This window comes from Gymnoscopelus braueri (assembly GCF_963280865.1).
Source record: "Gymnoscopelus braueri genome assembly, chromosome: 1".
Taxonomy (NCBI): Eukaryota; Metazoa; Chordata; class Actinopteri; order Myctophiformes; family Myctophidae; genus Gymnoscopelus; species Gymnoscopelus braueri.
In genome coordinates this window covers 20,672,995-20,696,422 of record NC_137603.1, presented here as the reverse complement: position 1 = coordinate 20,696,422, position 23,428 = coordinate 20,672,995, and the positions used below count along the sequence as shown (strand labels likewise).

Sequence of the window (23,428 nt, the reverse complement as noted above, 5' to 3'; positions counted from 1 at the left end):
CAGAAGCGTACATTGCGCAAAATGCTGATTCAAAGTGTCGTTGGATGAAGCCATCTCCACACACCTATAGATGAAGTTTGAAAAGGCTTTCTATTTCAGGTCTTGAACAAATTAAGTAGAGCAGCATTAACAGGGATTGAATGTCCAGCATGAGTCACTCCAGACGTGATGACAGTGGACCTAATGTGCCCGACTGATAGAAATAGCCTTCTTTTATATGGGATTCCTCCCTCACCCCTCCCCGTGCTCCCCGCCCAGCCGTTTGGCAGAGCAGAGTCGCGGGCCAGACGCGTGTCCTCCGGCGTTCCAAGGGGCCACACTCATTTCCATGTCAATAGAGGTCCCCCCGAAAGCCAATTGGCTCATTCAAATTACGCCAAAGTAATTTCAGTACATCTCCACCAACCACATGTCATCCAACAATATTATGTCCTCTGAAGATTTTAGCTATGCGTTTGCGCTGCTGATGCTTTTGCACCCTAGTAGTGGTATATATATATTTGTATTTTATACTTTATATTGCTTATATTTTCTGTACTTACATTGCCTATAGATTCTGTAGCCTACTTCTGTGTCACTGACATTTCATATTTCTAATCTCATATTGTCTCATTCATGTCATTCTTTGTAAATAGTGTGAAGTCTTAAAAGTCTTAATAAGCCTAATATGCCTTAATACATTGTAATTGCCCTCTATAACAAAAATTTAAAATTTAAACCACCTTAAATATGTATTTATTTCTAGAAATAGTTCATCTTTTACTCAAGCGGGACAATGCCCTATGCAAGTTGATGATGTAATTTGTCCATGTGTGGTCTATAGCTCTATGGAATTTATGGAATGTATGTGCAAATAAAAACCAACGTAATACTTCCTGAGGTTAATATGAGCATCACATTTTTGTTATACAGGGCAATTATAATGTATTAATGCATATAAGGCTTATTAGCCAGAGATCCTCCTTTTAAATACAAATTCACCACATGAGGCCTCAATTTCATTTTCTTTGTGCTTGCACATTATGCACAATGACAAGTTATTGTAATTGAATCTTGAAGACTAATTCCCCCACAAAATGTTCTCATGGTTGTTGTCTAGTCTGCATATCCATCTATACATCTTTATCTACAAAATGTGCCCAATAAATAAATGAAATATAGTGCCAAAAGAAAGATCACAGAGGTTTTCACTTGCAGTTTGTGTACTCTGTCTCTGAAAAATGTCAAGATGCCAACTTCAATGTAAGTTGTAATGTTAGACAGCCTAAATTAATTTAGTAGTATAGCTCAAAGTGACATAAAAAACAGCCATGTCTTAAGTGAATATGAAGAGGTCTGTTTATTTCATGTTTGACCCATGACAAGGCAGATTCTAAAAATGATTATGCTAGAATGGAACATCATGCTTTTATTAGTTGTTGAAGTGTCATTGAGTGTCAGTATTTTAGGGTGAGCATACAGCTTAATGGTTGTCAATTGTTATGGCCACAATGCTGATATTGCAGTTCTCTCCAGTGAAGTCTTCACATTGGCTTGGACAAGCCAGGCACTACAGAAAACAAACACAATTGATTAGTTCAAAAGTAAATATATATAACATATATGTATTTTATATAACAAGGTTGGATGGCTCTCCTTGGCAGAGAGACGAGAACTGCATTGGCATCTGTTCTTATATAAAGCCATACTTGGAGATTGTCCTAGCTACATCTCATCATTTTTTGGAATGGGCCCCGCTGGACCCTATCACACCCGTTCAAGTAGTTTTCTCACATTTAAGGTGCCCAAGGTCAACTCTGAATTTGGTAGATCTGCTTTTAGCTTCTGTGGTCCTACCACATGGAATGACCTGCAGACTACATTGAAATTAACCACTCTAGTACCCTTCAGTCGTTTTAGAACTCTGGTGACCAAACAGGTCACCAGAATGTGTAATTGTTTTTAGAACTCTGAAAAATGCTGTCTTGATTTCTTTTTGTAACTTTTTATATCTCACATGTATTGTATGCCTTTTTCTTTTCCAATTCCCAGATGTAATGTATTTTTAAACTGTGATGTTGTTGAATTTTCACTGTATTGTATTACTCGACGACACTGCAAATGAGTTTAATTACTCAGTGTAATTTAAATACATTGATCAATCAATCAATAATACATTACATTTTATTTACATCATGCAAAGCACTTAACCTGACCTAAAACTAAACATAATACTTTTCTCCATATTCAAAAAGTTCACAAAAAATATATATATGTGGCATAATATATGGGTGAGAATATATTTTGTATGCTGAAAATATGCGGGTCCAAAATATATATGTATCTTAGGGTCCAAAATGTATTTTAAAATGTATTATTTTAACAATTCTTTCAAATCTTGAAATATGCATGTGAAATATATTTTTCAGAATTGAAAAATATAATACAAGGCTGAAGACCAGGGGGTGGGTCATTTTCCGCTGTAGCGCCCAAACTGTGGAATGTTCTTCCACCCCATTTTAGAGTGTCTCAAACCTTGCCGTTATTAAGTGTGCTTGCCATGTAATAGCAAAACACTTATTGTATTCCGCCATAATTAATATTTATTTATTTCACGCCGCAAAACTTCGTCCGTCCGTAACTGCCGCACGGTTTACACCACCGCGGCAAACTATACATCAAAACGTGCGCCTTTGCCGGGAATAATGTGCTCGGAAGTTTTTTGACGTTACGCGTTACTATTGCGATGTTATTCGCCAAAAACTACGAAAACACGCCATTTTTGGCCGCACGCGGTGCCCCAAATGTTACTCCTCCCACACGGTTGACACGTCCCAATGTATACGTCAAAACGTGTGGAACGACAAGGACGACCAGGCTAATATCTTTCTTGCCATTTCGCGTTACCACGGCGACGTAATAGGCAAAACTACGTAGCCACGCACCCTTTTAGGCCCCCATCGAAACCCATGTTTAAAAAAAAGTGCCCGAAACGCTCCGAAACTTCGCCTACCCTCCCTAAGTGGGGGTCTGCGAACAAATCGGGCTCAGTTTTTGGCTCAGACCAGCCGGAAGTGGGTGAAACAAGCACTTGAAACCATTTGAGTAATTCTTTATCCCGCTCCCATTCTATCTCCTTGCAAAAAAGACACCATATTTCCTTAACTTTTTACAGTGGGGAAAACCACAAATTTTCGATCCGAGATCACTCCGCCATGGTAACTCGCGTGAGAGATGTTATTGTTCCAGGTGTTAGCCAGGACCATCCACCATCGTGCACTGATATATTGTTTACAATCGGGTGCTCGTCGTGGAGTCTGCAGCTGTAAACAACGTAGCGCTACAAACGGTGAGGTCTCTGGCACTCAACGTCACTTTTTTAATAAAACTCTGGCACCGAATATGTTAATTCATTGACTGCCAGAGTTAAAACATCGTCTATCGTCCCCTTGCCAGCGAAAAAGTGCGATTGTACTGTACCTTTGGAAAATCATGGAATTGACTCTAGATTATTATGGAAGCTTGGACTTTGCAGAGATGGGCAGCTTTTTGATACTCAAGGAATACAGACTGTTGGATTTCTATTACAACTATTGTCAACCAGAATTCTAAGACAATAGTTTCTCTTGGGTGCAATATATTTCATCCTGGACCCCTGGAATTCTCTATATAGATTATTATAGCGTATACTACAAAGTATTTCAGAATTTAGGAATGAAATTGTTGCAGATTTTCCAAAAAGTTCCTGTAATCAATTATTCTGTATTTTTAAGTAAAACCTATATTTGTTCTTTATCAAGACTCTACTTGCCTTCTTTTCTATTCAGCCGTTGATGTTTGTAAATGTGAGCGGGTGTGGTGAGTGAATCAATTTACTCAATGTACTGCTAAGTTGTAAATTTAACTTTTGTTATTCTTAATTGTTATTATTTTGTTATTATGATTATTTGTCAACTTTGTGATAAAGAGCCATTGTGAGACATGCTTTGGAATTTGAGCTTCTCCACAGTGAGAAACTAATTTAAAGGTGCATATAGTGATCATATCCTGGGTGATTCATGTGACAACTTTAAGCTCTGTGGACATTTAAATGTCCAGTGGAGACTTTGGTAGGAAAATATCTCCGTTAATATACTCGCCACATCCCCATGAAATCTCTGAGGGTTTTTTTGGACAAACTCTCAAAACGCCTTGTAGACTGTCCAAAAAAGCATATTCCAGTAGAGAATCCAAAATGTTCTGACTTCTGTCTTTCCGCTTTCGATTGTTTTAGTGCCCAGGCAAAGAGGACGAGATTAAGCCAATGAATAGGAAAGGAATACGAATACAGGGTAAACGATTGGATATTCAGGTGTTTAATAAAGGCTAATTGTCCACTGTGCCCTCAAAAGGTCTATTGTACATTGTATGCATTTCCAAACGTCCTGTCCGGATGTAACAGGGAGTAGGTGATGTCTTCTTATCATGATATATTAGCTAGCGGTGAGGAAGCCAGAGGGACATGGACCTCTATCAGAACAGCTCATGGTATTTGTACCATAACTCCCTCTTTTCCAGTAGACTGTGATGAAGATATGGTCTGGGTTTAGTGCAAACCGGAGTGAAGAGACCAGGTCTAAACAACAGCGGTTCTGTGAACCTCCCTGTGTCAGGGGGAGCAGGGAGTAAAATGGCTTTTTGCAGGCATCCTCTTGCTTCTCATGAGAGAATATCTGCATGCGTTGCCCAAACATACAACGCTCAAAGCCCCACTGTGTGTGAGTCTTATCTCTTGTTAAGGCCCATAGGCTCATGTATTTACATTTTGCTGTAGCTATTTCAACAGCAGGTAATGCAGGAAACCCCTTGACATTGGGCTCCCTACCTATAAAATACTGCTGGTGATTTGTATGTGTTCACACACTCCACTTAACATTGTCCATGACCTTCATCAGGTGTCTGAATAAACATAAGTCAGACACATGATTCCACTTCATGAGTTAAAACATTTTAAAGGCATTTGTCATATCTTTGTCCTGAGGTTGTAATCGAAACATCATGTGTTTAATCTCTGAAACAGTCAATGTGTGTCCATGCCGTAGCCAGGCACCCTGTTGAAGTGTCCTTGAGCAAGGCATTGCACCTGTCATTGCTCGTTTACTTTGAAGTTGCTCTGGATGATCATGTCATAAAAACGATTAAATGTAATGATCCAACTTCAGTGTGTCCAACTCAAGTACATTCGTTACAGTTTTACATCAACCCAAGATGTTTCGAGAGGAATGGGTCGGTTTCACAGAGAAACGATATCATGCTTGAACTTGCAGCAGTTCCTTTGTTCCTCACTGCATCGATGACAAAACGTGCCTTGTCCTGTGTCACTTGCTTGACATTGGCGTTATCATATTCTTCTCTGATTATCACTCCCTTGTGTAAAAGTTTGTCCAGGACATTGTTGAGAACGGGATCTGAAACGCTGTTGATGAAGCTGATCCTCACGTCAGACAGTCTGTCTTCTGCTGGACAACTCAGTGTGCACTGAACTTGTTGTCTCCTAATGGGATGTGAAACGCTGTCGATGAAGCTGCTACGCACAGACAACAGTTTGTCTTTCGCTTCATGACTCAGTGTGTGCTGAACTTGTTGTTTTCTTAAAACAGCAGCTGAAAGGTCTACATCCCGTTCCCATGGACAGTCGGAGATCTTACTGCTTCTTAGAAGTAAACTAACAGAAGTAAACCTTCGCTTTAAAATCACGTCAAATGTTTCGATGTAATCACAATGGGATGATTCATCAACTTCAAATTCTGCCTCATTCGGTTGAATTTTGATGGAATCATCTTGAGGGGAAGTGGAGAGGGTGTATTCTTGCTTTGGGATTAGTTTACAGGGAGGGTTTCCAATGTAGATTTCTTCTCCATTCATCTCCTTCCTTTCCTTCTTCACTTCTCTCAGCACAACGTTCCGAGGCAGCAACAACACTTTCAGGATCGAACTGGGATGATGATCATCAATAGGTGGTGTATAAAACAGTGACACCAATGCCTGGACAGGACTGGGCCCGAACAACATCTCTTTGATGATACCAAATAAAGACAATCCAGTTACATCTATGATAACATGAGTTTTTGTGATCACATGGGGTTTGATCAGCTCAAAGCCATCATCATCCATCACATGGAGAACAGACAAGGATTTGCCTCCACCCATGGAGAGGATCTCACAATGTGGAAATTGTAGCTGACACACACACCACTGAGAACCTTTGATGTCAAACAGTGGTCCTGCAGGCCTCTTGTCAAGCTGGGATAGAAGCCTTCGGTCCCAGTGGACTGTCCTGTAAGTCACATCTCCCTCTGTCTTCATCTTAAACACCAGGTCGGTCACGTTGCATTGGAACAGGCCTGCTTGGGTGCAGTGGAACCTGTAGCTTTCCTTGTTTTCCACAACAATGATATCAGGTGTAATTGTCTGTGTTTTGTCCAGTAGTGTAACATCATTTACGCTGTGGGACCGCTTTGCTCTGAAACTCTCCTTGTTCTCTAAACATGGCATTTGGCTGAGTGAGGGTAAGCTGTGAGAACGAGGCAGAGAGATGGATTCTTCTATTCTCAAACCACTGAAGCATGAACTTTGATCAGTTTCATAGAGTTCCAGAGAGGGATGTAGAGAGGACTGTGACTCTGTAACAGGATGTTCTTCCAGCTCCCCATGCAAAGGAATAGTTCCCTAAATAGAATAGAATAGAATGGAATAGAAGAGAGGGGGAAATAAAATCAAGGATATTAATTAAACAAAAATGAACCCAAGACTTTTCTACAATGCCATTTCTTAAAAATGTAAATGTCACTCCTTGCCAACTGACTGTTAATGCGTAATTCCTGACTTTTAGCCGATGTAATAACATACCTTGCAAGTAACTGTGCCATATCACAACACCACACATGCTTGATGGAGATGTATGTTATTGTCTCTGCCAGGCCGAAAGGCATGGCTAGAGGCCGACTTATGTAAAAAAAAATTATATTACTCCTTCAGATTTGATCACAATTTCACACAAATCGGTACACATGATCATGTGATCAAGAAAAATCTGTTTGATTTTTCATATTCCATCCTGATTGGCTAATATTGAAATCTAAAGTTTTGCAGGAGTGGCCCGTTTTTAACAAAATGCCCTAAATCATGAACGCAGCGTCCGATTGCGGTGAAACTTTGCACGCACATTCACACTACATTATGGAACAAATGCCACCCTTTCAACATTGCTCTATTATAGCGCCACCAGGAGGCCAATTTTTCCTTTTTTTAGATTTTATATTACTCCTACAAATGTTGTAACTTCGTTTAGAGGAGTCCATGCACTAAAGCCAAACTAACCCGGAGAGTGTTTTTATGTCATTCTGAGTCAGAATAAACAGAGTTTGTCTCCAAAGAGATTCCTGGGTCCACCCATTCAACACAATGCAGATAAATAGTAGACTGAGACTTGAATGACACAGAGAGCCAGGCCTTTACTGACACTAGAGCTTCTCTCTCCTTAGTCTGACTATAGAAACTCTGCTTTACATGGACTCTGCTTGTTTTACATCCTACCAGATAGTTCATTACATTCATTTGAGTTGAGAACCTCTGGGTTAATAATGATCTCACCTCTGGTTTCTCCTCCATCTTCACATCAGGTTGACCCTCGACCTTCTTGCTCTCTATCTCTGCTCCCCCCTCCTCTTCCTCCATCTTCACCTCCCTCTGGGAGGTCATGGAGCTGCCTGTCTGGACATGCTGGGAGCTGAGGTCTGTACTGCTGCTGACTGATGCTGGAGTGTAAGTCTGTCCTTCTGTCATAATAGAAGAACTCTGAGAAAACTGTGTCTCAGAGTTTGCTAAGAGATACGTTGTATAGTTTAATTGATATAGATTTATTAGTGCATTCAATTTTTGCCATTCATTTCAATGGGAAAATGAAAAAACTCCAATTCATGATTTTTTTCTCAGAAACTGTAAGGGCTAGAGTTACAAGACTTGCAGGGGAGGTTCATAATTTAGTGCGAAATTATTATACAACATTTTACACCAGTCGGCCTCATGGTGGCGCTATAACAGCCCCCTTTACGTTTTGGCCTATAACTCTTTGGGGGGGATCAATCCTCTCAAAATGAAACGCGAGTGATCTCGGGAGTGACGTGACAATACAATTGGCGCATTACATTTGTGGGAGGGGCCTATTTCTTTAGTGGGAAGGGCCTATTTCTTAAAATCGAAACGGCAAGTATCACGAACGCGGGATCCGATCGGCACCGAATTCGAATCGCACGCCGCGTGGCCGAGGGTATTCCTCCCGGCGTATCACTCGAGTCCCGGCGGCGGCGACCCCCGACCGGCGTCGGCGCAACCACACTTTGCAATTTCCCAGAATTGCTACGCGTCTATTTATATATTATATTTTTCAGAATGGGTACCAAAATATATAATTATATACCTTTGGGGAAAATCAACTCTGTCCGTCTTGTGTGTCCCCCCTGGCAGACTAATTTCTCCTCCTGGACACTGTTGGCAAAGCACAATGTACATAGAAATGGCATGTTGTTGACTATTGAGAGGACAGGTGGACAAAATACTGACCAACCAAGACAGCAAAATCCTGAGTGTTAATTTAACTCAGTCTAAAGGCGGTTACACACCGGCGAATATGCGAATATACGCAAAATTCGGACTCGTTCCGAATAATTAAAAGACGCTTTTTTCGCTCCGCGAAACTGGTGTGGAAGCTTGCATTGACTTTATAAGGTTTTTAAAAAAAACGTATTATTCGCATGAAAAAAATCGCCCCGGTGTGTAAGGACCTTATGAGTGTAAAAAAAATCCATTATAATCCACATGTACATTCTCAGAGTTAAATTAACACTCGTGCTGTGGACACCCACCATCTTTTTACACATGGCCCAATACTTAATATTATTAAAACTGTCATGAAAATTATAACTAGAACTACAGCTATGTCTACAACTGGAACTAGACCTAAAACTAGAAAAGTCCTTATTTCCAGTGGTGGAAAAAGTACTCAGATATTTTACTTACGTAAAAGTATCAATACTGCAATATAGAAATACTCTGTTACAAGTAAAAGTCCGGAATGAAAACTTTACTTGAGTAAAAGTACAAAGGTATTGGTATAAAAATGTACTCAAAGTACCAAATGTTAAAGTAAAATGCTTGAAAACAGTAGATCTACAAGCTCACAACGTGTCACATCGCGACGCGTTGTGAGCTTGTAGATCGGCTATTTTCAAATAGCCTATGTATAAGATAGGGCTGAAGTGGTTAAAGTAATACTAGGTAACGTTTTCAACAAAACTAAAGTTAAATTGTATATCTTTTGTCAGTGGCAAAAGTTTCACAACACCCACTCCATGAATTTCACCCCCGGAAGCCTTTTATTTATATATTTTCTATTGAAAGTGGACTGGGGGGACTTTCCCGGGGAAATGACGTTCCTGGCCAACGTCATGACGTCGTGGCCGACGTCCCCAGGAACTACCGCAACGGTTTCCTGTTTGGCCAGGAACTACCACGGTAATAGCAAAAAGGAACCTCACGCTGATGTTAAGAGAATGTAGGATTTGAAGATCGAAAAAGAACAGAAAAAGAAAGCACAGCTCATGGTAACTAATGCTCCACTGGCTAAGAGAAACGATCCGTAGATAGTATAAAACAATTAAAAGATCGCTTTTTGAAACGCTTCCGGCTTCCGGTGAAAACGAATGGAATTCTGGGTAATCGAGGATTACGGAAATTGTATGCAGTGACGGTAGTGACCAGCAGAGGTTGCTAAAAATCGTTATTTGGGATTCTGCATTGTATAACTTTAATGTATGTTTTATAATATCATGATTTGCAAAGCAAGTAAGTAACTAGTAACTAAAGTTTTCAAATAATTGTAGTGGAGTAAAAGTACAATATTTGCCTCTGAGATGTAGTGGAGTAGAAGTAAAAGTACTGAAAACTGGAAATACTCCAGTAAAGTAAAAATACCCAAACATTTTACTTAAGTACAGTACTTGAGTAAATGTACTTGGTTACTTTCCACCACTGCTTATTTCTAACAACAATTAAAAATCACAAACGTTTCTACGATCCCTAGAATGTACACAAGCATAGGCCTACTTACAGCTCATATATGTCACTTTTGCTGAGATCTTGCCAGTCTCTCCAGGTAAAGTAGTGTTGACAATCTCTCTCTGGACATGGGCTGTGGACCTGCTCTGTCAGGCCCGGCCACTGCCTTGACAGCAAAGACAGTTTGGACATTACTGCTAGGATCAGATCCCACGATTGACGGAACTCTGGAAAGAGAGAACAGTTCTCTGTAGCCGTGTTGAACAACTTGTGACACACACAGAAAATAAATAAACTGTATGTCACATGTTATATACACATTTACTTGTGTTATATATCATGTTATATCTTCGCTGTCATGCAGAAACTTTGTATGCCTAAAACTGTTACTTTTCAGGAAATGTAAAAAATGAACCCATGGATCCAATGGACTTATTATGTAGTCACAAGTTCTTGTTAATACTTTTCATTAGTTAAATATAAAAAATATATTAAAAAAACCCACAGACAAATTTAACCAATCTACAAGCTCCTGTGGTGTGAGCAAGGAGATCGTCTATTTTCACTACTTTTGCATGACACTGTCATACTACAACATGAAAAAACGTAAAAAAATATTAAACATGGATACAAGGTTTCTGAATATCTTGTCAGTATAGGCCAGTTAGACATTTCTTACCATTGCTGTTCTCAGGTCTCTTGCAGCGTATCTCTATGAATGGATCTCCTTCTTCGCTCTTCTTCTGTTTGAAGAGAAGCAGCCTGTTTCCACAACAGAGGAGACACTGGTCTCTCCCCACCCAGTGAGTTGGGTACAGGGTACATGTCTTGATAATCAACCTAGTAATGGCATACATCATAAACATACAGTTGAAGATAATTGATTAATGCAAGCAGGATTGTAGGTCCCATGCTGAATGCCATACTTATTTCTCTGCAGAGGACAATTCCATACTGCATGCTTTTACTTCTACTCCACTACATCTCAGAGGCAAATATTGTACTTTTACTCCACTACAATTATTTGAAAACTTTTGTTACTAGTTACTTTTCAGATGTAAATTATGATATTATGAAACATACATTAACCACTTCAGCCCTATTTTATACCTATAGGCTATTTGAAAATAGCCGATCTACAAGCTCACAACGCGTTGCATCGCGACGCGTTGTGAGCTTGTAGATCTGCTATTTTCAAACATTTTAGTACTTTTACTTTTGGTACTATAAGTACATTTTGATACCAATACTTTCATACTTTTACTCAAGTAAATTTAACAGAGTACTTCTACATTGCAGTATTGATACTTTTACTTAAGTAAAACATTTCAGTACTTTTTCCACCACTGCTGCAGACATATATAGATACAGTAGATAGATCATAATCAAAGTAAAAGAGTAAACATTATGTGCTTGAGGACACGGTACCTGTGGAAGAAGCCGTGGGGAATCTCAGGCAGGAGGTACACGTGAACGTTGAGGTCATCCAGTTTGTCTTTGCCCCACTTCTCACTCACAACGTCGTTATTTTTCAGGTAGCTGGGGAAGAGACAGGCCGCGTCCGGATCTCCCTTCACCACACCGGCCGAGTTCCGCCACGCCTCACCGGGGACGAACACCGGGGCCTGGGGGTTGAGCGGGCTCCCCACGTTAGTCGGGAGGCAGATTTCAAAATGCTGCAACAGGTTGAGCAGTATGCCTTCCTCCTTGCTGCTCCCCACCATCTCGTTCACCAAGTCCTCGTCGTCGAGAACCAGGCCCTCCATCTCCCGGCGGACCAGGATCCGTATGGCGGCGTTGTGCAGGGTGCCTCTGCTGTTGAGGTTATCCACCCACGTGCGCTTCTGTTTGACCAGAATACTCTCTGTCCTAAGCAGATCTCTGGGGATCCCCTCCAGTTGCTGCACCAGGTCATGTCTCACAATGGTCTGGACGGACAGAAAGAACGAAAGAACGAAAGAAAGAAACAAACATAATTTTTACTTTACACATACTGTATAATATTAATGTAGCATGTATGTCATGCCCTAGTACGGGCAGATAGTGGAATGGAATAACAAAGGAGCTTCTTGCATGATTTTGACTCCTTTTAGTGGCTCTGGAGCTTGAAAAAAGGAATATTTGGATATCCCATCCTCATTTCTGTAATGCAGGTACAGTACCTGCACAACAATACTTTAACCATAGCATTGCACTGGGACAGAACAAAACTGTATAGCAATCCTAATGTTAACACTGCGTTGTTTGCACCTACAAGGCAATGAGTGCTTGGATCCAATACACCAAAACAGTCGTGATAAACGAAATGATAGATTTACTGAGCCCACACTAGAAGTTAGTTAACCCATTAATAGTTACACAATTGTCTCACATAAATAATACACAATAAGCAATGCATAGTATTTAGAATTTGCAAAGCAGACACTACTGACCTTGAAGAGTGAGATGAGGAGAGAGGGGCGAATGAATACTCGATCACTCAATGCATCAAATTCTTCATACCAGACGATTATCCCAATCCGATGGAGGTATCGCAGAAGAAACCGCAAGATACTGCGGAGGCTCTCGTGATTCAGGTCAACATGGGCCAAGATTAGATCATGTAGTTCCTCCAAGAGAACAATCCCTGTTATAGACAGATGAATAAAGAAGAATGGATTTTAAATGAGCCGTTTCTGTGAAAGCAACAGAGGAATTAATTTAGTAATACAATGTTCATAATCTAAAATAATAGCTGTAAAAGCCTTGGTTTAGATAAAAGTTGACAAACCATGTTGAGGGATGAGATTTCCTTTACGTAATTCATATATGGCTAGCTCCACTTCTTCATAGCTCTTGGGTAATATCCTCTCAGCACAGGGAAATATGTTCTCTGAGTGGATATACTTCAAAATGTCACCTCTGAGCCTAGCAATATCCTCCGTACTCGTGCAGTCAATTGTGATGAGATCCAAAACCTGTGCAGAATGTAAAGAGGAGAAGAAGCCATGTAACACATGAACAGTGGTGTAAAGTAACTAAGTACATGTACTTAAGTACAATTTTGAGGTATTTGTACTTTACTGGAGTATTTCCATTTTCCAGTACTTTTACTTCTACTCCACTACATCTCAGAGGCAAATATTGTACATTTACTCCACTACAATTATTTGAAATCTTTAGTTCTTTAGTTACTTAGCAATTACTATATTATAAAACATATATTAACCACTTTAGCCCTATTTTATACATAGGCTATTTGAAAATAGCCGATCTACAAGCTCACAACGCGTCACATCGCAACGCGTTGTGAGCTTGTAGATCTGCTATTTTCAAACATTTTTGTACTTTTACTTATGGTACTTTAAGTACATTTTGATACCAACACTTTTGTACTTTTACTCAAGTAATTTTTTAATTCCGGACTTTTACTTGTAACAGAGTATTTCTATATTGCAGTATTGATACTTTTACTTAAAGGACAACTTTGTTTTTTTACAACCAAGGTTTATGTTTTAGCTTGTAATTAAAGTAAATAAAAGATGAGTGTAATTTTTTTTTTCATTTACTGCTTTCTATAGTTTTAGCAATTTTCGCGATCTTTTTTACAGTGGGTGGGGGCATTCGGGCAGGTGGCTAAATATGTCCTTTTTTACACACTAACCCGGCGATTTCTTTATTATTATTTACAGTACTCCACGGGACCTTTTGTATTGTGTAAAAAAATACATATTTAGCCACCTGCCCGAATGCCCCTGCCCACTGTAAAAAAGATCGCGGAAATTGCTAAAACTATAAAAAGCAGTAAATGAAAAAAAATAATAACACTATAAAACACTATAATAACAATTTATTTACTTTAATTACAACCTAAAACATAAACCTTGGTTGTAAAAAAACAAAGTTGTCCTTTAAGTAAAATATTGGAGTACTTATTCCACCACTGCACATGAATGTATGAGCTTAATTTATACGGCACAAGTCTCAAAGGATCATTACCTGTAGGTTGTATTCCAAAAGGCCATCAAGCTCATTCATCTGGTCGAGGAAGAGAGAAGGGTTTTCGCTGTCCTCCAGATTCTTCTTCTGTTGTTTCAAAACGCCATTCCTGTCTGCCAGCATGTTTTGGACATTTTCCTCGATGTCTCTCTTCTTTTTTGTCACCTCCTCTTCATCTTGACACTGGTCACAGTGGGTGCCCACCAGGAGGACAACTGAGCCTGGAACGCGCAGCTGGATGTTGTTTATCCAGAACCACACTTTGTCTTTGAAAGACATGCGATCATGGATGCTGTAGCTGGTCGATTAAAAGAAAACGTAATATTAATGGAATTACTGCAACAATAATTAAATATAATTCATGAAATAATGAGCACAAATAAACTAGTTGGATGTATTGTTTAGTGAAGAGCTAGCCTGGTAAAGCCCCTCCCTCCGGAATTCTCATTTCCATTTGATTTCAGGAGTGAGTCTGGCCTGAAGGCTTATCTGGGCGTTTCTTGCTCGTCCACCAAATGGACTCTCCAATCAGCGTCCTCGCTCATTGTTTTGTGATTGACAGCGGAGGTAGGCCAATCAGGTGGAACCCGAGTGGTTCACACATCATTAATCAATACACCTTTCATACAAGCTGCTCGTTAACATCAGAGACAAACCAATTACTACTGGTGATAATCACTGCAGCCTAAAGTGGCTTAATTGGACATCAAAGGGCCACTTGGACATCAAAGCTACATTACTCCCGCCCAGCTCCAGCCCACAGCCAAAAAGCCAAACAGGCCCTCATGCCAGACTCACTCCTGAAATAAAATACAAATGAGATTTCTGGAGGGAGGGTTTACCAGGCTAGTGAAGAGCATGATTGGGAAAAAAAAAAGAAGAAATTCCCACAAGGTCTTACCTGGATAAATCGACAGCAAGGATGACGAGGGCACACGGCGTGATGAAGACGTGGTGGGTCAGGTAGTATTCCTCCTGTCCCGCAAAGTCCCAGAACAGGAAGCGGACATTCTGGGTGTACAGCTCGCTGATCTCGATGCCCTCGGTGCGGTCCTCCTCTGCCACCTCCACGGGCTGGCCCTGCTTCAGGCTGCGACACAGCGTCGACTTCCCAGCCATGGAGGAGCCCAGAAACATCGTCTTGACCGTCCAGGTGCTCTGCGTGCTCGGGTTCTCTTCCATTTGGCAGAAGTAGCTCTGGATGTCTTGAACGCCTCCGATACAGACCTCCTCCGGTGGGCACCTCAGCGGGTTCCCCGTGACCTTGCACATGGTCAACTCACAGCTATCAATCTGGAACAGTTGGGGCGGCAGCTCCGTCAGTTGATTCCTCTCGACAAGTAGCTCTTTTAGTTTTCGAAGACCCACCAGAGGCTGGAGGTCCTGAAGGCAGTTTTTTGACAGGCTGAGGTATGTGAGGCTGGTGCACTGGTTCATGTCTGAAGGTAGCTTGGTCAGGTGGTTTGTGCTCATTTTAAGGAACTGCAACTTCCCCAGCTGAGGAAAGACCGCCTCTGGTATGGACCTGATGTTGTTCTGGTTCATGTAGAGCCTCTCCAGGTTATGCAACTGACAGATTTCCTGAGGGAATTCCACCATCTCATTCCTGGAGAGGTTGAGCTCCGTCAGGTGGACCAGGGTGGACAAGCCGTTTACTTGTCTCAATTTGTTCCTCTGGAGGTCGACTCTTCTGGCGTCCTTTCCCTGCGTTAAGAGCGACTGAGGAAGGGCTTTCAGCCTCCGCCCCGACAAGTCCCATTCCTTCTTACGGTTTCCTGTAAATGGTAAGACAAATCTTTTGATTTAAAACACAAAAGACTGTCTGTGTCTGTCAGTAAATACATTTTTAGGATGGAAGTTCCATCATGGAACTGAACTGCTTCTACTGCAGGATCCATCCTTTACATCTGAGCATGTCTGTGGATGGCTGAGTGATAAGGAGCATTGGTCAGCATTGGTCAATCACAGAGCAGAGCAGTCGTAAAGCCATTAGGTGTGAACACACACAAACTCACCTCTATGCCATGTTATGTTAAAAGAGAGCCAGAGCGCAGGTATATTTCATTTTATCATAATACACATGACAATAAAGTTGAACTGAACTGGGGGGGGGGGGGGGGAACTGTAGTAATTAATACACAATTTCCTATTAAACGTAGGGTAAGTGATATTTTTTGGTTAAAACTAAAATTATTTTGTTAAAAGGTTAAAGCACTATATTCTGATAGTAATCATTGCTATAGAGTGTTTGTTCAGTAACAGGAGTCTCCCCGTCTCTCCAGCTCTTTAATAAACAGAAAATACATTTTCTGGTAGGTGTCAAAATCTCAGCCAATCAGGAGAAAGTACCCATTTTTAAGCTTCATTTTTATAGTGTTCCAGTTCCAATTTTGCATGCTCATTTCTTAGTGTCATCACTTCCAATTTCACTTGTTTAATCTATATCCTGATTGAGTTCTCTATCCTGATTGGATAAAATTGGAAACGAAACTGAAACGAAAATGCATTTTCTGTTTTATGAAGAGCTGGCGAGACATCTATAACTGAACAAACAATGAGTACTATCAGAATATAGAGCTATTTAACACTTATTTTAACCAAAGAAAATCACTTACCCTACCTTTAAGTAGGCTACATGTAGGCTACTAGGAAAAAAGATAGACATACAGTGATATGAAACCTGTTTACAAAAGCTTTGTCATCACCAGGCTCAAATAGGACTCACATACCTCACCCTTTGATTCATCTGTTCATTATACTTGCAGACCATACTGTATATTACTTAATATACACTCTCTGTGTTCGGTATTCAAATTAAGAAATGTTTGACATAAAATTGCTTCACCAAATTTCATTTCACCAAAAAAGTTAGTTTTCTAAAATAAATCACAAAAACTTCACTAAGTTACTTGCCGTAAATAGGAACTAGTAACTTTTATGTTAGTCTTTACTAAAAGTAACGTATAACTCAACAGCACTTTCTGTTTTAGTTACCCACTTAGAATGAAGCTTTTGAATGTTTTTAAGGAAGTGTCATCTGTCATGCCATCACACTTACTTTATAGGTAGGGTAATTGATATTCTTTTGGTAAAAATAAGTCAAAGCTCTATATTCTGATAGGAATCATTGCTATAGTATTTGTTCAGTAACAGAGAGTTCCCCGTCTTTACAGCTCTTTAATAAAAAAAGATCAGGTGGGCTGCCAATTTCAGCCAATCAGTAGAGAGTACCGATTTATCAGCATGCCTTGAACAACTAGTGTTCCAGTTAAAATTTTGTCTGCTCATTTCTGTGTCATCACTTCCAAATCCAAAAACTCTAGACAGGGAGACCTTTGTCACTGAATAAACACTCTATAGCGACGATTACTATCAGAATATAGAGCTATTCAACAATCATTAAAAAAACAAGAAACAAAAATCTGAAAAGTATTTATCGGGCAAAGGTTTTCACAGACTAAATGTCTCCGCCATGTTGTGTTTTTCTTTGCAAACAGTTTTTGCTACTACTCTTACCAATTGGGTCCAAACCTCAAACTGAGGTCAAATTGGAACATCATTTTCTGATTCTATTCTGACTATGATTGGCTTTTCAATCAGTCAGTTATAGTGGCACCATGGGACAGATTTTTGAAAAAACATTTTTTTTGTTACTACTCCTACAGATTTTGTCCGACATTTTGTCAGGCATTCCCACTAAGCAAGGTCATACAATCAACATCTTTTCCCCCTGGATTCCCTGGATCATGACAACTTATAGGCCCCGTTTGTGCCATATTACATTTTCTGCCATAGTGGATTTTCTTCAAAACACACTTTTTGCTACTACTATCTCTGGGGTCATGTGATCAAGATGTATGTAATTTTCATCTCTGCCTTCTAAAGTTTGCGAGCCCTGGGTAGGCAACCCGTCCTGGGCGGAGACCTGTGCTCTGAGGAGCACACTTTTATAGTTTAACATGTTTCATTTGAGCCACAACTGAAAAATGTACAGTAAATGCTTGAGAAGAAATGCCCAGCCTTCAAATGACCCAGCAATAAACTAAATTAACAGCTGGTCTAAATGTTAAGGGAATAGACTTTGCTCCAACGTCTGATATATTTAAAAACATGTTCCACTGAGATGGACTATCAGTTCTGATGAGCAACATTACTCAACTTTGGCATTAAACATGTTATGGAATGATGGACATAAAGATAATTTTGGCCAAAAACTATTTGCAAAGAAGATGGCCAAGCTAATTTTCATAAACATTAACAGGATTGCATTTAAACTTCAAGCATACAGGTAACACCATTATTGTATAAATAATAACGTTCCTATCTGAGTACAATGTTTATTGCAGTAATTACATTAAACATTAACTTCTACAGAAGGAACTGTTGACAATTCACGTTATATAGAGACAAATCAAACATATTTAAGAGTTGAAAGCTCGCTAAGTTGCTTACCATTTACATGAGCCATATTGTCTCCCTCATGTCACTTCCTCATACTGTACACCGGTGAACAGCAACAGATTACTCACCCTGTTCCTGGTTTCTTTATGGGAGGAGTAAATAGCAGTGATTCACCAGAGTTAGTAACAGAGATAAAAGCAATCTCCCTTGCAGAGGTTTATCTGCCCACTGAGAAAATATTCAATTTGACTAGTGATACTGCATTATTATAGATACCGTATTACTCTCACACTCACACTCACACAGATATGGCATGCACAGCATATTGCCATTTCAATTCACTTAATTTTAATATCTGTGCAACATAATTTGTCAAGCTGTCAGAAATCATTTCACAAGAGAAAAGGTGCACTGTTCACCTTGTGAACTTCCTATTACCACATGAAATAAAGCATAATTTCCTGCCCTACAAGGCCAAAGTGCAGTAACTACACTATTGGACACATTTACTTACTTATTTGTCTCAACGGTCAAATCAGCCTTCATGATTTTGGGGAATAAACTATTGCTGTTACATGAACAGATACTGTATACAATTAGTGCAATATCGTTTATATACCAATAACTGGCCAATTTAAACACTAAAGCCTTTTTTTTTTATTAGTTTACTACACTTTGGCTTTGTGGGGTTTGAGTAGTATAGTAAAGATGTATCTAGTTAGTAGTAGTCTCCACATGCCCACCAAAGTTTCATTTCCTCCTAATGCTGAGGCATAGTTTCACTTCTGTCACGCAAGCTTTCCTTAGCCGAGGCACAACAACCAGTTGACAGCTCCACCAACAACACACACTGCTCCCATCCTGTGGTCATCTGAGACAACAGCAGTTGCTGTGGTCTTCACAGGAAGACCTCTGTGTTAAGGACCTGGAACGCATCTGTGTCACTTTAGATTTCTTTGGCTATTTTTGAAAAATCTTGAAAAAAACATTTTTATTATTTTTTCCAAAAACTGTTCCACCTCAGAGAATCGCCTCAGGTCTTAATGGGTTAATACAGTACATGATCTCCCAGTAGATCTTGTGCATTCTCATTGTCAATAGTTCAAGAGGCAGTTGTTTTTCATTGATGCCTCCTTATTTTTGGCACTGCCCTGCTTCAATCACTGACATCACCACTATTACTTGCATCCAGTTCCAATGTCTCAGAGCTTGATGTCCTCAAGAGGTATTTAGGAACATGCTGAAAATAAAAATAAAACATATGCAAGAGCTATAGTTAAGTCTTTTTCAGTCCTACACAGCATAGCTGCAAGATGTCAACTGATACAGAACAAGAAAGAAAAGGATACACATCCAACATGATACATGTACAAGACAGATTTTTTCCCCTTTCTTTTTACCGAATGGGTTCCCAGATTGTAAAAGTACAGACCACACATGGTAAATGCTTGAATGGTATCATGTACAATAGAGCATTAAATTATTAAACATTATAAAATATTACGGTTGAGCCACTGATGCACCTACAGTATTTTCATGGTATTAATGGATCACTTTGCAGGACAATACGCAAGATGCATTGCACCAACAGCAAGAGACAGTTGAGGTTAGAATAGATGTCAGTTATAAAAGGTTAAATTTAAGCATTTTGATGTTGATAAGGGTACGAAATAAGGATCTGGGTTAGTAACTCCACTCATCACGCAATGCATGTTGAGTATTGTCCTGCTAATTCCCATCGTAATGTCACATATTGACCACTTGAACCTTTCATGTAATCCATCAGATGTACCATGTTGAACTGACCAGGGAGCGGTGAGCAGGCACGGCGAGGTTTCTGGCAGCTCTGTGCTGAATCCTTTGACTATGGCGTGTCGCGGTGGAAGTGATGGCCTGACTCCTAGTGGACGGACGAAGGCGACCGGTGGAGGTGGATGCACCGTCATCTATTTCAGCAAGAAGGTCTGTGAGCTCTGCGTTGCTAACCTCCTCTTCCTCTGTGAAGCAAATAGGAGGACAAGCTATGAAAAATCTACAAAATCAGTACATTCACACTGATGCCAAATAAGAAGAATGTTCGGGTAGAGTTACCCGAGTGAGAAGGGCTGACTGCACACTCTGGACAAATCCAGTCCGTCTCAGGGCCTGTATCCAGCAGAGAGGCTAAGCAATCCATGTGATACCTGTAAATATAAACATGCACACAATATATTAGATCTGTGTGGGATATTAGATGGACCAGTGGCCAAACATTTTAAAATAGAATGAGAATAATTATCAATAAATGGAAATATAGAGGATTAGATGCAACAATGCAGATCCATAAACCAATTAGCTCGACATAATCTGCTGTGTTCTCTATGAGGAACAACTCCTGCGATACTTTCTAAACGTGCACTTATTATATTAAATTATAAATAAAAAAATATCAGTCCTCAAGACATTCATCAGCTGATTTTTTGTTTCTCCTTTGGTTCTCAATGGCTTTGCCTTTTAGGTCCTATGCTATGCATCAGTCTCTTTTATATAGGTGTGTGAAGAACTAATCTTACCACGAATTAACGAGTTAACCTTACCACGAATCACAACGTGTGCACAACAGTAGCCGGTTCCTGCGGTCGCTCCGTCCACACTCTTGACAAATGCCTCCGTCCGCCTCTTCATCTTGAGTAACAACTTCACTCCTATTCTTCACTCCAAACTTCATAGAACAAAGACAAACAGTGCAAATCGTGATATTCCATGTCCTCTGGGGTTAGAATCAAGGGAATAATAAAATGTTATCTCCTCCTATGTGTTTACAATGTGACCAATCATTAAAGTTCACCTTTTTTAGAATGTCTCCTCCAGGCTGGGATCTCTGTTGGATGACAGTGAAGCTGATCCGATCCACTGGGCATGAGTTTGTGGTCTGAAGAGTAACAGTGCATTATTTTTCAATTCACATAATTGGTAACCTGAGAATAACATCTTGAGAAGAGTGACTGAACTTTTCTATTGTCTTTTAGTGTTTTGGTTGTTTTTCTACTGTCACAAATTTAGGCAGACAGACTTGAATGAGAGTATGATTTACACTGTAAGCTACAGTTAAAAGTGGATTACCACATTACATTACATTACATTACAGTCATTTAGCAGACGCTTTTATCCAAAGCGACTTACAATAAGTGCATTCAACATAGGTAGGGAACGAAAACTACTAATCACCAGAAGTCTTAAGTGCCTTTTCTGCTAAAACAAGCAACCAAGAGTAAAGCTAGCGCTAAGGTAAAAGTGCATTATATCAGCTACCTATTTCCTTAAACAGAGACAAAAATAGCTAAATCAAATGAGCAGGAGCTAAAACAAATAAGTGTATCCACTAAATAAGATCCAATAAAACAATACAACAATAAAACATGCGTTCGTACAACTAGTTAACAACAAGTAGTAGGCCAGGCAGAGAGGATGGGTAGTGTTTCCTGAAGAGGTGGGTTTTCAGCCTGCGGCGACCACCACATTAGCTTCTGTATGAGAAAAGTCTATCAACCCACTCTTGTACTTAGGCAAATGTTACCCACTTGTACATAACTCCCTCCCCCCACCCCCTTTAAAAACGTACCTGGGACCACTGGAGAATGCATTGAAGACAGAACATATGTTGACATGTATCAAGGGTGCCTAACTGCTGCCCGAAGGGGCTCAGGCAGATCGGGCATATGTTGTTCGAATCGAGTGTGGGACTAGGAATAGTATTCTCTGTTCTCCCGCCACCTGTTTCCTGTGTAACCAACAATGTTGTGCTCCTGTCCATGTTGTGATCATATAAACCTTTGTAATGGTATAATGCACTATGCAGTTGCAGTATTTGTAAAAGAAAATGGTTAGACCTGCTAACAGCCTACTGTTAGTTAAAAGTTCCTAATAAAATATATAATTAACTGGTATTTTTAAGTTTTGAAACGCCGTGAAGCTCCTCTCTATGGACGCTGGTTAAAATGCTTCCGACAACATGAAGAAATCCCACAGAATTTGAATGAGTCCTATTGGTCACATCTGACGAGGCTCTGTAACGTAATTGGACGAGGTTCTGAGTGGGCGGACACTAAAGCTGTACCTCGTTTCTATTGGTTGTTTCCAACACGGAGTCAAAGCCAGCCACACTGTAAACAAACAGCACTGGCGCGGTTGATATAATCCGGTGGAGTTAGTTAAAAAGGGCTTCCTCGCGGTGTCTTTTATGCAAATGTTGTCTACTCTGCACCGTGTGAAAGTTTTGGTTGTTTTCATGTCAGCCAGGACTCTGGAGGCAATTCTTCCCAAACGCGTGTTTTTGCAGCACAGTTAGCCCTGAAACATGACATACCATGATAGTCATGGGGAACCACTTGTTCCTGGTTTGCGATTTTTTAAACATTTTCAACTCTTACATCTACATAAACGTTCATATTTCAAATATAAAGTGCTTAACCCCAAGCCACGGATGTAACAAGTTGAGGCGCAACCGGTCTAAGTACCCGTATCTTCCGTATTGTTCAATAAAAAGCATTTTAATCCGATCGGCGGCCATTTTTTTGTAATGTATCAGAGTGCAATACACCTCAACCGATAGAGTCGCCAAGTTGAAAGCATAAGAGAACATTTTGAGAAAATGGCCGGCGATCGGATTAAAATGCTTTTTATTGAACAATACGGAAGATACGGGGACTTAGACCGGTTGCGGCTCAACCTTTTACATCCGTGGCTTGGGGTTAAGCACTTTATATTTGAAATATGAACGTTTATGTAGATGTAAGAGTTGTAAATGTAAAAAAATAATCGCAAACCAGGAACAAGTGGTTCCATGACGCTTGTGACAGACGAGCGTCATGTGAACCATGGCTACTACAGCACAGTGCGTGTGACAGCAGCTCAGCCTGATGACACCTGATGCTCTTGATCAACTTCAACATAATGGTAGGTAAAGATACTCAATGATGCCTCTACCAGATCAGTT

The 23,428-nt window shown here is 40.1% G+C and overlaps 1 protein-coding gene across 3 annotated transcripts; it reads right to left on the bottom strand.

Moving 5' to 3' along the window:
- Nucleotides 1–1,222: 1,222 nt before the first annotated feature.
- On the bottom strand, nucleotides 1,223–22,373 carry LOC308090978 (malignant fibrous histiocytoma-amplified sequence 1 homolog). 3 transcript variants are annotated; one of them, XM_080436249.1, is made up of 16 exons: nucleotides 22,055–22,373; nucleotides 21,281–21,364; nucleotides 21,030–21,154; nucleotides 20,545–20,636; nucleotides 20,260–20,450; nucleotides 18,505–19,693; nucleotides 14,954–15,827; nucleotides 14,053–14,350; nucleotides 12,845–13,031; nucleotides 12,507–12,700; nucleotides 11,503–12,002; nucleotides 10,754–10,914; nucleotides 10,127–10,301; nucleotides 8,438–8,505; nucleotides 7,612–7,841; nucleotides 1,223–6,687 (listed from the first exon to the last, which is right to left on the bottom strand). In XM_080436249.1, the coding sequence occupies exons 6-16, from the start codon at nucleotides 18,518–18,520 to the stop codon at nucleotides 5,212–5,214; spliced, it is 4,179 nt and encodes a 1,392-aa protein (XP_080292375.1). In that variant the 5' UTR covers nucleotides 18,521–19,693; nucleotides 20,260–20,450; nucleotides 20,545–20,636; nucleotides 21,030–21,154; nucleotides 21,281–21,364; nucleotides 22,055–22,373; the 3' UTR covers nucleotides 1,223–5,211. The 3 variants fall into 3 exon arrangements, with proteins under 3 accessions (XP_080292375.1, XP_080292376.1, XP_080292377.1); XM_080436250.1 differs by having other exon boundaries at nucleotides 7,612–7,796; XM_080436251.1 differs by lacking the exon at nucleotides 7,612–7,841 and having other exon boundaries at nucleotides 1,228–1,549; nucleotides 22,055–22,372.
- Nucleotides 22,374–23,428: the final 1,055 nt, after the last annotated feature.

What these genes read in the sequence shown, in the direction of transcription:
- LOC308090978 (XM_080436249.1), bottom strand. An exon ending in AGAGTTGATTTTCCCCAAAG is followed by an intron (nt 7,842 to 8,437) that starts GTATATAATTAT and finishes CGTATCTCTTAG; the next exon opens with CAAACTCTGAGACACAGTTT. An exon ending in AGATGGAGGAGAAACCAGAG is followed by an intron (nt 6,688 to 7,611) that starts GTGAGATCATTA and finishes TATTCTATTTAG; the next exon opens with GGAACTATTCCTTTGCATGG.